General features: G+C 38.1%; 1 protein-coding gene across 13 annotated transcripts in view; it reads left to right on the forward strand.

Annotated features, from left to right (window-relative positions):
* Nucleotides 1-13854, forward strand: part of KIAA1958 (KIAA1958 ortholog) — a 245450-nt gene that overhangs the window by 147834 nt on the left and 83762 nt on the right. For 3 of the 13 annotated variants that reach the window (XM_060199949.1, XM_060199950.1, XM_060199951.1), the window contains exon 3: nt 7837-12423. The exons of 8 other annotated variants lie outside the window; for them this stretch is intronic. In XM_060199949.1, coding sequence (XP_060055932.1) covers nt 7837-8882 — 1046 coding nt within the window. In that variant the 3' untranslated portion in view covers nt 8883-12423. Of the gene's footprint in view, nt 1-7836; nt 12424-13854 lie in introns of those variants that run through there. 2 more of the 13 variants (XM_007534757.2, XM_060199952.1) reach the window with 2 other exon arrangements.

Below are 13854 nucleotides of genomic sequence, written 5' to 3' on the forward strand. Positions count from 1 at the left end.
CCCTACAGGTGAGGACCAGAGGCTTGAATTCAGGTCCTTGCACATTGTGACGTGTTCTCAAGCAAGTGCACCACCACCCGGCCCCCCCAAACTTCTTTAATGTGGGGGGTCCACTTCACAAGTGGTAAAGCAGGTCTGCAGGTGTCTATCTTTCTCCCACTCTCTGTCTTCCCCTCCTCTCTCCATTTCTGTCTGTCCTATCCAACAATGACAACATCAATAACAAAAACAACAATCACTACAACAATAAAATAACAAGGGCAACAAAAGGAAATAAATAAATATTTTTAAAAATTAAAAAAAAAGAATTCATTAACAGACATCACTAAGAAAATGAGAAGATATTTGCAATACATATACCTGTCAAAGACTCATATACAGAGCACATCAATATTTCCTATAAACAGTAGGTAAAGAATATACTTAAAAAGAATAGTCACACAAGGAAATATCCAAATGGTGAATGATTTTATGAGGAGGTGCTTAACTCATTCTTTAGTCATCATGAAAATTTAAATTAAAACTAAAATGCAGTATTACTACTAGAATGACTAAAAAAAATTTATTATTTTTAAGTATCACCAAAGATATGAAACAGCCTGTACTCTCATACCTTTGTGTTTGTTAAGATAAATTGGTACAACAGTTTTAGAGAATTGGTTGCAGTCTGTTAAAGTTGACATATGAGACAGGGGTAGATAGCATAATGGTTATGCAAAGATACTCTCATGCCTGAGGCTCTGAAGTCCTGGGTTCAATCCCCACACCACCAAAAGCCAGAGCTGTGCAGTGCTCTGGTATTTCTCTCTGTGTCTTTCTCTCTCTGAATCTCTCTCAAAAGTAAAATAAAAAACAAATAAAATACTTTAAAAAATAAATAAATCCTAAGACAGCAGGAACCTCACATCTCCACTATAGAACCTATATTTCCCCCAGTCCTGGAACCTTAGGATGGGGCCCACTTTCCCGCATGCCTCTCCCAATCCATATCAAATAATATTGCATCAGCCGATCGCAACCTAATCAACGCAACGATTGCCACCTCAACATGCTTCAGCCTCAGACTATGTCCAGAGACTTCAGGTGTGGAATGACAACCCTTCAGTTTCATTACTCAGGTGAGACCTTTCCTTTCATAGTGTTCTCTAATTCCATCCCAGGTGGATCACTTTCTAACAAAGTCCCAAAACCTAGATATAGACCAGGTTCTATGAGAGAGAGCATATGTTCACACGTATCCATAAATTAGTGCAAAATATATACCTGAAAGCAGAAGTACACTAGAGTTTGCAGTGAGTACCCCCCCCAACACTTTCTCTCCACTATTCTAACCTTTGGGTCCATGATTGCTCAACAATTTGTTTGGCTTTGTATGTTAACTCTCTTTTCAGCCACCAGGTTCCAGATGCCATCAGGATGCTGGCCAGCCTTCCCTGGACTGAAGACCCCACCAATGTGTCCTGGAGCTCAGCTTCCCCAGAGACCCAGCCTACTAGGGAAAGAGAGAGGCAGACTGGGAGTATGGACTGACCAGTCAACGCCCGTGTTCAGCGGGGAAGCAATTACAGAAGCCAGACCTTCCACCTTCTGCAACCCACAACGACCCTGGGTCCATGCTCCCAGAGGGATAGAGAGTGGGAAAGCTATCAGGGGAGGGGATGGGATATGGAGATATGGTGGTGGGAATTGTGTGGAGTTGTACCCCTCCTACCCTATGGTTTTGTTAATTTATCCTTTCTTAAACAAAAAATAATTAAAAATAAATAAATAAATATTTTTTAAAAAAACTGACATATGGTTTCCTACAACTCAGAAACCCCATTTCTAAATGAATACCAAACAGAAATTCATGCCCGACAGAAATTCATACCCATAACCCCTGAAACATACATAGCAGAAAATTTATAGCAATTTTGATTGGAAATAAATCAAAACTGAAGACTCCTCAAATAACTAATAGCATGGAAAAATAAATAGCAGTCTGTTCTACTGTGGAATGTTCCACAGCAATGTGGATAAATAACCCACAACTCTAAAGCAGTATGAATGAAACTTACAAGTATAATACTGAGCAAAAGAAGTGAGAAGAGATCTTGTTTGTCCTCTAAGATCCATTCTAAAAGTTTTTTTTTTCATTTTTATTTATAGAAAGGAAACACTTTCAAAAACCATTGGATAAGAGGGGTACAACTCCACACACCACCAGAACTCCATATCCTATCTCCTCCCCTGATAGATTTTCTATTCTTTATCCCTCTGGGAGTAGGATCATTATGGAGTGTAGAAGGTGGAAAGTCTGGCTTCTGTAGTGCTTCCCCGCTGAACATGGGCATTAAGAGGTGGATCCATACTCCCAGCCTGTCTCTCTCTTTCCCTAATGGGGCAGGGCTCTGGGGAAGTGGGACTCCAGGACACACTGGTGAGGTAGTCCGCTCAAGGAAGTCCGGTTGGCATTATGTTAGCATCTGGAACCTGGTGGCTTAAAAAAAATGTTAACATAGAGAGCAAAAAAAAATTGTTGACTGATCATGAACCTAAAGGCTGGAAAAGTTCATATGAAGAGTTAGGGGGTCTCCGTTTTGTAGATAGGTAGTAGTCCTATTTTAGTTATATTCCAAAGAGCCCATGACTATACTAGTTTTTGGGTTTTTTTGGTTTTTTTTCCTGAGCCTGACATCCGATATGCAGGTGGATCTAACTTATTGTCTGGGGAGATGATGTCATGGCTGGAAAAAGGACCAGAAAGCTAGAAGCTACCAAAAGAGAGTAGCTCCCAAATATGGGAAAGGTATATAAATATTGTTATCTGTAAACCCCATTGATTTGATGTGATCTGGAGCCCATATTCAGCTTATGAGCCTATGTGACCTCTGCCTCCCTATAGATCTGAGCTCACATTCTGTGGTCATGAGTAGGAACATTCTTTTTTTGTTGTTTGTGTTTGTTTTGTTTGTAATTTATTTTTTATTTAGGAAAGGATAAATTAAAAAACCATAGGGTAGGAGGGGTACAACTCCACACAATTCCCACCACCATATCTCCATATCCCATCCCCTCCCCTGATAGCTTTCCCACTCTCTATCCCTCTGGGAGCATGGACCCAGGGTCGTTGTGGGTTGCAGAAGGTGGAAGGTCTGGCTTCTGTAATTGCTTCCCCGCTGAACATGGGCGTTGACTGGTCAGTCCATACTCCCAGTCTGCCTCTCTCTTTCCCTAGTAGGCTGGGTCTCTGGGGAAGCTGAGCTCCAGGACACATTGGTGGGGTCTTCAGTCCAGGGAAGGCTGGCCAGCATCCTGATGGCATCTGGAACCTGGTGGCTGAAAAGAGAGTTAACATACAAAGCCAAACAAATTGTTGAGCAATCATGGACCCAAAGGTTAGAATAGTGGAGAGAAAGTGTTGGGGGGGGGGTAACTCACTGCAAACTCTAGTGTACTTCTGCTTTCAGGTATATATTTTGCACTAGTTTATGGATATGTGTGAGCATATGCTCTCTCTCACAGAACCTCATCTATATCTAGGTTTTGGGACTTTGTTAGAAAGTGATCCATCCACCTGGGATGGAATTAGAGAATACTATGAAAGGAAAGGTCTCACCCGAGTAAGAGTAGGAACATTCTAAGCTGCCCCAATTTCAGGACCCATCTTCCTCCGGTGGGACATAGAGTATGTTGTCCAGCCTCCCTTCAGAGTATGGAACATTCTCTGCTGTTGTTGATCCACGTTGAGGGTGGCCCACAAAGGGACCTTAGCATGCTTCACTTCAGACTGTGTCCACAGATGTCAGGCGTGAAGTGTCAACCCTTCAGCCTCATTACCTGGGTGAGACCTTTCCTTTGATAGGATTCTCTAATTCCATTTCAGGTGGTTCACTTCCTAATAATGTCCCAAAAAAACCTAGATATAGACCAGGTCCCATGGTATAGGGCATATGTTCACATGTATCCATAAATTAGGGCAAAATATATACCTGAACGCAAAAATGCACAATAGTCTGCAGTGAGTCAGTATATGCAGCAAGCAAGTAGAAAGACCTAAAAAGACACCATAAAGTTCCTAATGAAATAGTGTCTGCTTAGACTTAGATACACTCTCACCTACCTCTTATTATACTTCCCTCAGTAATTCCAAAGCTAACCTTATCAAAGTAAGGACCACAAAAGTTGAGTAAGGGCAAAAGACTGGCATACTTAAACGTGACTCTTTAGTCACTATCAGGCCACCCCATCAGCTGGGGAGTCCTGAGATTCCAAAACAGACATGACGGGCCTAGATCTCAAATAGATCCCTCTCTCCATTGTTACTGGTCATCTCTATCAGGAACAACACAGTTATGTACATACTAATAAGTTCTAACAGCATGCTAAATAAATCTATGCCGTTTTAAGTCAGGATAGCTGTTATTCTTGGTGGACTGCAATGATTGAGGTAAGAGGACATGAGAAAGGTATCAAGTGCTAGAGATGTTTTATTTTCTTGATCTGTTCAGTTACATGAAAAATTTATCCCCTTTACTTAATGATAGTCTACTACATTATAACTATTGAAATATTTATAAAAGGAAGTGGACCAAACATTTTTTCTAAAACTAGAGAAAAATGATTCAAATGACTAACCCCTTCAGAATTCTGAAGTTCAGAACATCCCAATTTGGACCCAGTACACTGTGTTTTTAATTGAATATTTCACCTGTATCAGAATGTTATCAAACACAGGACAAGAAACTCTATGAATTTGTTCATCAATTTACAAATTTTCTTTGGCTCAAGTTTCTTATACCTAAGAGGGCAGCATGTGAACTCATCTCAGACAAATATGTTTTGGAAAATTTCTATGTGAAAGTTAAAGAAGTGAATATTTTTCCCCTAAAGTCTATATTTATTTATTTATTGGTAAGTCTTTATTTATTTATTTATTTATTGCTTGATGTTGGAAACCACTGTGTATAAATAGCCAAAATAAGCAGATGTATTGACTTCTTTATTTTTTATGTGTGAACAGTTAAGGAACCAACAATACAAAAAGTTAGCACAACCTATGTCTTCCATCCTTGTGATGTAAAGATATATATCATTAGTATTGGCATATAAATTATTTAAACCAAAGAAAAAACTTTCATAGCTGGACATTAAACCTAGTGAAGCATGAAATATAATTTGTATCTCTCTCAGAATGTACCTGTGAAGACTAATTAGCAACTTAGTCAATTTTATTTCATTTTATGGACTTATGAAGCTTTTGGAAATTATAACTTAGAACTGTGATTTTTAACTAACCTGGTCATTTATATGTATGTATTTTAATACAAATATATGTTTTTCAAATAAAATTCTGTTTATTAGAAATTTTATTTTTATTATTGTATGTGTTTATTACATAGACTTCCACTGAGCAAACCATACAAATCTGGCTAAAATTATCCTAAGTAATTAGGATAAACATTATAACTTTAGAATCAGAAATTAAATTCTTTTTTTTATTATTATTATTATTTTTTTTTCTTCTTTTCCTCCTCCAGGGTTATTGCTGGGCTCGGTGCCTGCACCATGAATCCACCGCTCCTGGAGGCCTTTTTTTCCCCCCCTTTTGTTGCCCTTGTTGTAGCTTCGTTGTGGTTATTATTATTGCCCTTGTTGACGTAATTCGTTGTTGGATAGGACAGAGAGAAATGGAGAGAGGAGGGGAAGACAGAGAAGGGGAGAGAAAGACAGACACCTGCAGACCTGCTTCACCGCCTGTGAAGCGACTCCCCTGCAGGTGGGGAGCCGGGGGCTCGAACCGGGATCCTTACGCCGGTCCCTGCGCTTTGCGCCGCATGCGCTTAACCCACTGCGCCACCGCCCGACCCCCCCAGAAATTAAATTCTAATGTTGTCTTAAATTAGTTGCAGTGTTTGCATCTTGCCAATCAACAGTATAGCCTAGAAGTGTGACCCCATTTTTAAAATTTATTTTTCTAATCTCTTTTTCTTTTTCTAATTCCATCCAGACAATGTCTAGTATAATAGTGATGAGTTTTTTAAAAAATTATTTAGAAAATGCTGTTTGACAAGGTAGATGTCTTAAGGGTTCAATGTTGTATCTTCCCCAAACCTCACCACCATTAAAGTGTTATCTCCTTGCACTGTGGTGATTTTGCCCAAAATGTTTCTGATTTTTATGTTAAGATCCTATAAATTATGTATTTATAAAAGGAAACCATCTCAGTTGTTAATTGTGAGTTCATTCATTCAAAAATGAAGTCACAAAGTAGGATATACATTATAAGATGAGCACTAGAACTTTATTTCATAATGTGTTTTCTTTTGAACTTCATTCTGAACTTGCAGGTGCTAATTAAAATGCAGATTCCTTGGCCTGCCATATAGAAATCTGATTCTGATGCCACCCACATCCTGACTGATTCTGAAGGAACTAGAGAACTGCTACTCTAGAGCAATGTTATTTAATCGTGGATGATTGATAGTGGAAAGAGACGTCTTGTCTCTTGGTGGCAAGGTATAAATAATATACTAATAAAATAGAACAATTTAGCCAGGTAACATATCCCCTTTCTTACATTTTGATTCTAATAATCTATTTAAAAAGTCATCGTCCTGTCTTTATTGCTATGAAGTTTTATCCTCATTACTTTCCAAAATAGTGATTATTTTTTATTACAAGCTGCCTTCAGTTGCATACATAGTATTTATAAACTGGGTTTACCGGAATTGCTGTAGAGTAGTGAACTAAATGTTGTACATAATGTGTCTAGAAGATTTTGACTATGTAGCTCTATTGAGGTGCTAAATAATTATTATTCTCTTTTGTTGCCATTGTAGTTATTGTTATTGTTCTTGATGTCGTCATTGTTGGATAGGACAGAGAGAAATGGAGAGAGAAGGGGAAGACAGAGAGGGGGAGAGAAAGATAGACACCTGCAGACTTGCGTCACTGCTTCAAGCTGGGGCTTGAACCGGGATCCTTAGCCGGTCCTTGCGCTTTGTGCCACCTGCGCTTAACCTGCTGCACTACCGCCCTACTCCCACATCGTAGGGTTTTTGTTCATTTGTTTTTACATAGAGACTGAGAAAGTTAGTGAGAAACACCATAACAATGAAGTTTCCTTTCATGTTGTGGAGGCCTGGCTTAAATCTGGCCCTCATAACTGCCAAAGCAGCATTCTATCCAAGTTAGTTATTTCTTGGTATTTCCCCTTCTCTCTCTCCCTTTCTCTCTCTCTCTTTCTCTCTCTCTCTCTCTCTCTCTCTACCCCTGAAGACATTTTTTTTTTTTTATTTGAGAGACAGAAGACACCACAGCACTTGTGAAGCTTCTCCTTTGCCTGGTACTCCCACATGGTGATCAGGGCCTCTTCTGTATGAACTATCTCCTACCCCCTGAATATTTTAGTTTAATTCAGTAAGATGGAAGTAGTACAACCTCTAGTTTCACAAAAAATTATTCAAACCTAGTGTGTCAGCTCTAGTGGGACCCCTACATACAATAATAGGATAAATATTTAGCATGTTTCTGTCACACATCACATTTTTTTTCTAAGAGGAGGGCTGCCTCTAACCTCATGCTTCACAAAACTCCATACACTAAACTATGACAATGACATCAGAAGTACATTTTTACTTTAAAAGGCCATATTTTTTTCTAGTACATCATATGTGAAACTGAAATTGGCTATTATAATGCAACAGGTATGTACAAAACATTTATTAGTGATCTCTGTAAAATTGATTCCTCTTTTCCTTTTCATTATGAAATAAACTTTGTTTCAGAGTAGAAAGTGCACTGTCTGAACTCATCAACACCCTTTCTATCCCTCCCCTCCCCAATTTGTTGCAGACCAGGATGAAAGAGCAGCTGAGCTCAGCAGGGAGCAGAATGAAAAAACCATCCGGAGCACTCAGACTGCGCTCCGTAATTTCCGTGAATTCCTCATCTCCAAGTATCCTTCTGAAACAAGAGAGATTTATGTCATCCCTTGCAAAGAATTGGATGCTTACCTTGCCTCTTTCTTTGTGGATGCCAGGCAAAAGGATGGGTCTGAATATGAACCCAACAGCCTGGCCAATTACCAATGTGGGCTTGAACGGTACCTCAAAGAACACAGGTATGGCTATAGTATCACCAGGGATAAGGAATTCAAGCGTTCCCAGGAGGCCTTGAAACAGAAGCAAATTGAACTTCGTTGCAAAGGAAAAGGAAATAAGCCACACAAGTCCATGAAGCTCACCTTTGCTGATGAACTCATTCTGCGGAAGAGGGGCCTACTAAGCCGCTATAACCCTGAGGGTCTGCTCAACCTTGTCTGGCTCAACAACACAAAAGCTTTTGGACACTGTACAGGCTTTCATGGATCTACTTTGAAGTGGGGTGATATCCGCCTTCGGGTAACAGAAACGGGTCTGGAATACTTGGAGTGGATGGGTCAAGACACTGGAGACCTGAATGCAAAAACCAAGAGAGGAGGGACAGACTCCCGTGTGTATGCCACCCAACATGCCCCACAGACCTGCCCTGTACAAGACTATAAGGAATATGCCCAGCGGCGACCTCCTGCCATGCGCTATGAGGATGCCCCCTTCTACTTATCCATCAAGCCTGTGGTGAACTTAGCAGCTCTGCATTGGTATAATTGCCAAGCCCTCGGCAAGAATAAACTGGCCAAGATGGTGAAGACCATGTGTGAGAAGGGCAACATCCCTGGCAGGAAAACCAACTTCAGTGTATATCAGAGCTGCAGCACCTTGTCTGAGGCCCAGAGCAACCAACTGGTGCTTATCTGTAACAATTTGAGCCAGCAGGCTGCCCAGTCAGTAGCTGGGCACTCCAACAGCAGCAATTTCATTGTCTCGGCTTCCTATGACTCTTCTTCAGATACTGCTTGACCAGGTGGATTGAGCAAAACCCCGTTTGCTTATTATGTCCAGAGAAACTGTGATTGCTCAGTTTCTCATACCCTTCCCTCTGCCCTCAGTGTTAACTTTATAAAAAAATAAACATATAATCTATTTTTCTTTATACAAATAAGCCAGTTAAAATAGTTTAGTATTACTAACTTAGTATTTATAGGCTTAAATCAAATGTGCTTGTGGATGATCAAATGTAATTACTGTTAAAAACTTTACAAAAACATAGTCATTCTCAGGCAACACAAAATAGATAAATTCCATTTCTATTAAAAAAAAACTGTATAAAAGGAAACAGAGACAGGAAATTTAAGATACTGCTTTTCCTTCCCACCTCACCTCTCATTCTTAGTCTTTTAGTGACTAAGACTTATTTATATTTTTAAATTTTATATTAATTTGAGGGAGACAGCACTTACTTCACTGCTTACACAAAATTGTGTACAGTCAGACCCAGAATATTAAAGTCTTAATATAAGCTTGACATCAAATTATTTGCATACACTTTTTTAAAGCTTAATTCTGATTTTGAATACTATGCCTCATCTGTTGGAATGTATGAAAATCTAGAAATTTAGCTATCATTTTTGTGGAGGGATGAAAGAGAGGAAGAAATAAAGGTGCCATCTTTAGGGGAAGAAAAGGAAGAAATTAAGGTATCATTTTTGGATGGTACATGATTTTATAATAACATGCAAATATAAGTACTGTGAGATAGGGAGGGAAGAGTGTTCTACAGCCCATTTTTGCTTTTGTGCTTGAGTCTGAATAGAACTCTTTTTGAGATGACAGTGTAAATGAAGCTAAGTGATAGATTTGCAAAAAATTTAAAACTAGGAATTTTTGACAGTGTTCCCAAGCATTAGATTATATATGAGACAGAAGAGGGTAGAGAGAATAAATAACTTTTTAACTTAAGATCTAAAAGTACTAGTCAAGACAACAAAAAACTCATCCTCTTCAAAGCTCAGATCCCCTGAATTGATCAATCTCAGTCTCTTTTCCATAGGGGATTGCTTGACCCTATACTTCATATCAAAAGAATATTGACACTCGTTTTAGGTAACAGTCTTTTATTACCAGATTTAGATTAATTCAAAGCATTCTTGAAAATGTTCAGAGTTTCTTCTACAGTAAATATAATTGTACTTATCTACTATATCCTGCAATTATAATAATTTTAGTTAAACAGCTCTTTGTGGTGGTTTTTCCAAGGTCTCTATTTTCCAGTCTTGATGCCTGTGGTGAATTATTAGTTAAGATACTTCAAAAATGAAAGAAATTATATATTAGGATCACGTTAAAGCTAAGCTGTATTTCTATCCTTTTAATTATTAACATATTAAAATTGGATATTGCTTTGTTATATCTGGATGTTCTTTTTAATTTTTATTTCTTTATTTTAATGAGAGAGATATGGGGGGAGAGTGGGGCACCTATCAGAGCATTGCTCAGCTCTGCCTCGTGGTAGTGCTGGAAATTGAACCTGAGACCTCAGGCATGAAAATCTTTTTGCATAAAAAAACATGCTATCTCCCCAGCCCTGGATGTGGGTTTTTCTACTGGGAAGTGTTTGTTCTTAAAGAAAGGCTTATAATTCACATTAGGAAGGTAGAAGATACTTGATGTACTCATATAATGTGTGACCAGGACAAATTTCATTTTAATTTATGTCATTTAACTTAAACTCATCATATTAGTTGTGCTTGCCTGTGGCTTGACTACTCTTTCCAACATAAATGCATAAAAACTCATTCCACTGAACAGTGACCTTTTCTTTAACTATTGAGTGGTAACTCATTATGAGTTTTGTGTGATGGAATTAATTTTGTTTCATGACTTCCTCCATTGAGAGGCAGAAGCAAGTAGGAAGGGTGGAAGATACCTTACTTTTTTTTTTTTAATCTAATGATAGCCACCACTTTTGAGCCATTATGCATGCCAACACTGTATAAAGTGACTAGCTTGCATCACTTATGTACATGATATTTACTCATTGTATGAAAGTTAGAAAATACAGATAAGCATAAAGAAAACATTAATCTGCTGGTCAAAAATAACCACTCTTAACATACTGGAAAATATCTCTTCAATATTTATTATTATTTATTTATTTATTTTTGCCTCCAGGGTTATCGCTGGGGCTCGGTGCCTGCACTACGAATTCACTGCTCCTAGAGGCCATTTTTCCTATTTTTGTTGTCCTTGTTGTTGTTACTGTTATTATTGTTATTGCTGTTGTTATTGTTGGATAGGACAGAGAGAAATTGAGAGAGGAAGGGAAGACAGAGAAGGAGATAGAAAGATAGATACCTGTGGACTTGCTTGTGAAGCGGCCCCCTTGCAGGTGGGGAGCCAGGGACTCGAACTGGGACCCTTAAGCTGGCCCCTGCTCTTTGTGCCATGTGTGCTTAACCTGCTGCACTACTGCCTGGTTCCCTGTTTATTTCTACATACATTATTTTTAGCAGCTTTGAAAGGAAGGTAAATTATTTCAACTTTGCGTTAAGATCAAGCCAAGTCAGTTAGATTATAGGTAAGGAAATGGTACTGTCACCTGACTCCAGGTTTTTCTATTTGCCCTCCTTGGTTCCAGCTTGTAACTTGTTTCCTGTGGTTTAAGCCAGATGTGAAGAGACAGTAGCCTATCTCTCAAGACTGCCAATTAAAAGGAATACTGAATGAGCTGTCATGATGGCACAGTGTCCCATATTTCTCCTCCTTCCATTCATTTTAAACCACAGCATCTTTTTCTCCCAGTTTTTTTTTTTACAAGGCTTTCTTGTTCTCCTTATTCTGTTACTACTTTTTAATGTACACAGAACAACTTAACTGTTTTTTTAAAAAAAAGATTATTTGTACATGGGTTACCCCTCATTTAAAGAAAATAATTTTGTAAAATACTTAATGATATACATTTTATTTTTTCTTTTACATATATTTTTTAAATTCTTGATTATGTTTTTAACAGTAAAACAAAATTCTTACTAAGAAGTGCAGTCATTATCACTTAGAAAGGAAAACAAGAAATTTTCAGAATTCTGTTTGTCTTTATTATAGAACCAAAATGAAGAGTCTCTTTTCTTTTTAATCCTATTGCATTTTCCTTTAAAATAACATAATTAAGGATGTAAACTATTCATTTATATAGCTCAAATCATATAGAAACATATGGTATGTAGTTTTAGAAAATTTCTCTGGGGAATGGATTGGTAGGAGGGTAGCCAGATTACAGTTGAGCTAATTGGTTGTGGGACATTATCTGCAACTACCTCTAAATTTTGTGGACCTTGTGTAAACAGTAAAGGCATGTTACTGCTAGGTGCCATTTTTATTTTTTATTCTCCAGTCATGTGCTTACTGTGGTGGTGGTCAATGCCAAAATCATGTATGCTTTAGGCAAAAATTTACAGTCTCGCTTATATCTGCTACAACTGAATGTATTACCCTTCTACAACATCCCATAATTAACACAAAAACAATGGACCCTTATTTGCAAAGTTTATACTTTTAGATCAGTGTGACATCATGTAAAAAAATTCCCACTGTTCTTCGCACACCTCTGGAAGTTTTTTATTATTTATAACAAGAACACCAACCACTTCTGTCATTTGGATGACATAGCTGTATAATTCCATCTTCTATATTCATGTGAATGGCTATTGAAAACCACAGATGGCTGTAATTTTTTAAAACTATAATAATACTTGTTAATAGTTAAGAGATATTTGGGATGTTTATCCAACTGAGCTTAATAAGATCCCATGTGTATGTGTATGGCTAGTAGAGGTCAAAATAGGATTCATTATAGCTGTTTTCCCTATATTAATTTATTTTTCCTTATCATTTTTTTTTTTCTTCCTCCAGGGTTATTGCTGGGCTCGGTGCCTGCACCAGGAATCCACCGCTCCTGGAGGCCATTTTTTTCCCCCCTTTTGTTGCCCTTGTTGTAGCTTCGTTGTGGTTATTATTATTGCCCTTGTTGACGCAATTCGTTGTTGGATAGGACAGAGAGAAATGGAGAGAGGAGGGGAAGACAGAGAGAGAGGGGGAGAGAAAGATAGACACCTGCATACCTGCTTCACCGCCTGTGAAGCGACTCCCCTGCAGGTGGGGAGCCGGGGGCTCGAACCGGGATCCTAACGCCGGTCCCTGCGCATTGCGCCACATGCGCTTAACCCACTGCGCCACCGCCTGACCCCCATTTCCTTATCATTTTTTTGTCTACAAAGGAAATATTTCTGTGTTAGACTAGGTGTCTTTGCGTATTCAACTAGATCATTATTAGCAGAAACCTGCATCACATTATAACTTGTATAAGTCATATGACTTAACTTCCCAATGCTATGAAACCATATATTCTTTAGATTGTGTTATCATGTACTTTGAATATATATTTAGAAGTGGTATTGCTAACTCATAAAGTACTTTTAATTTCATTTGTTTAAGAACTCTTCATACTACTAATACCCTGAAATTAGGTGACTTTACTAAAGTGAGAATTTATGCTCATATCAACAAGTAAAATACCTCATGTCTAGTAACTGGGAGGGGTACAAAGATGTATGCAAGTTCCTGCTCTCAAAAATATATCAAAGTTAATAAAAATTTCTTCTCATTTTTAGAGCCTTGCAAAATCCTCTAATAAAATTACTCTCTTTCATAGTTACCCAAACTCTATGCTTAGTTGACTCATTAGCCATTAAATGGGATGGTTTGCTATAAAATACAAAATACCGCTTTAAGTATTTTTAAAAACATACTTCTTTTTTTTTAGTGACAGAGACTGACAGGCAGATACCCTGAACACTGCTTAGCTCTGGTTTATTATGGTGCGAGAGATTGAAGCTGGGACATTGGAACCTCAGGTGTAAAAATCTTTTTGCATAACCATTATGCTTTTGTTTTGGAAGCAGGGCTATTTTTCTGAACATATATAATTAAATAAAAA

This window comes from Erinaceus europaeus, chromosome 10, assembly GCF_950295315.1.
Source record: "Erinaceus europaeus chromosome 10, mEriEur2.1, whole genome shotgun sequence".
NCBI classification, from domain to species: domain Eukaryota; kingdom Metazoa; phylum Chordata; class Mammalia; order Eulipotyphla; family Erinaceidae; genus Erinaceus; species Erinaceus europaeus.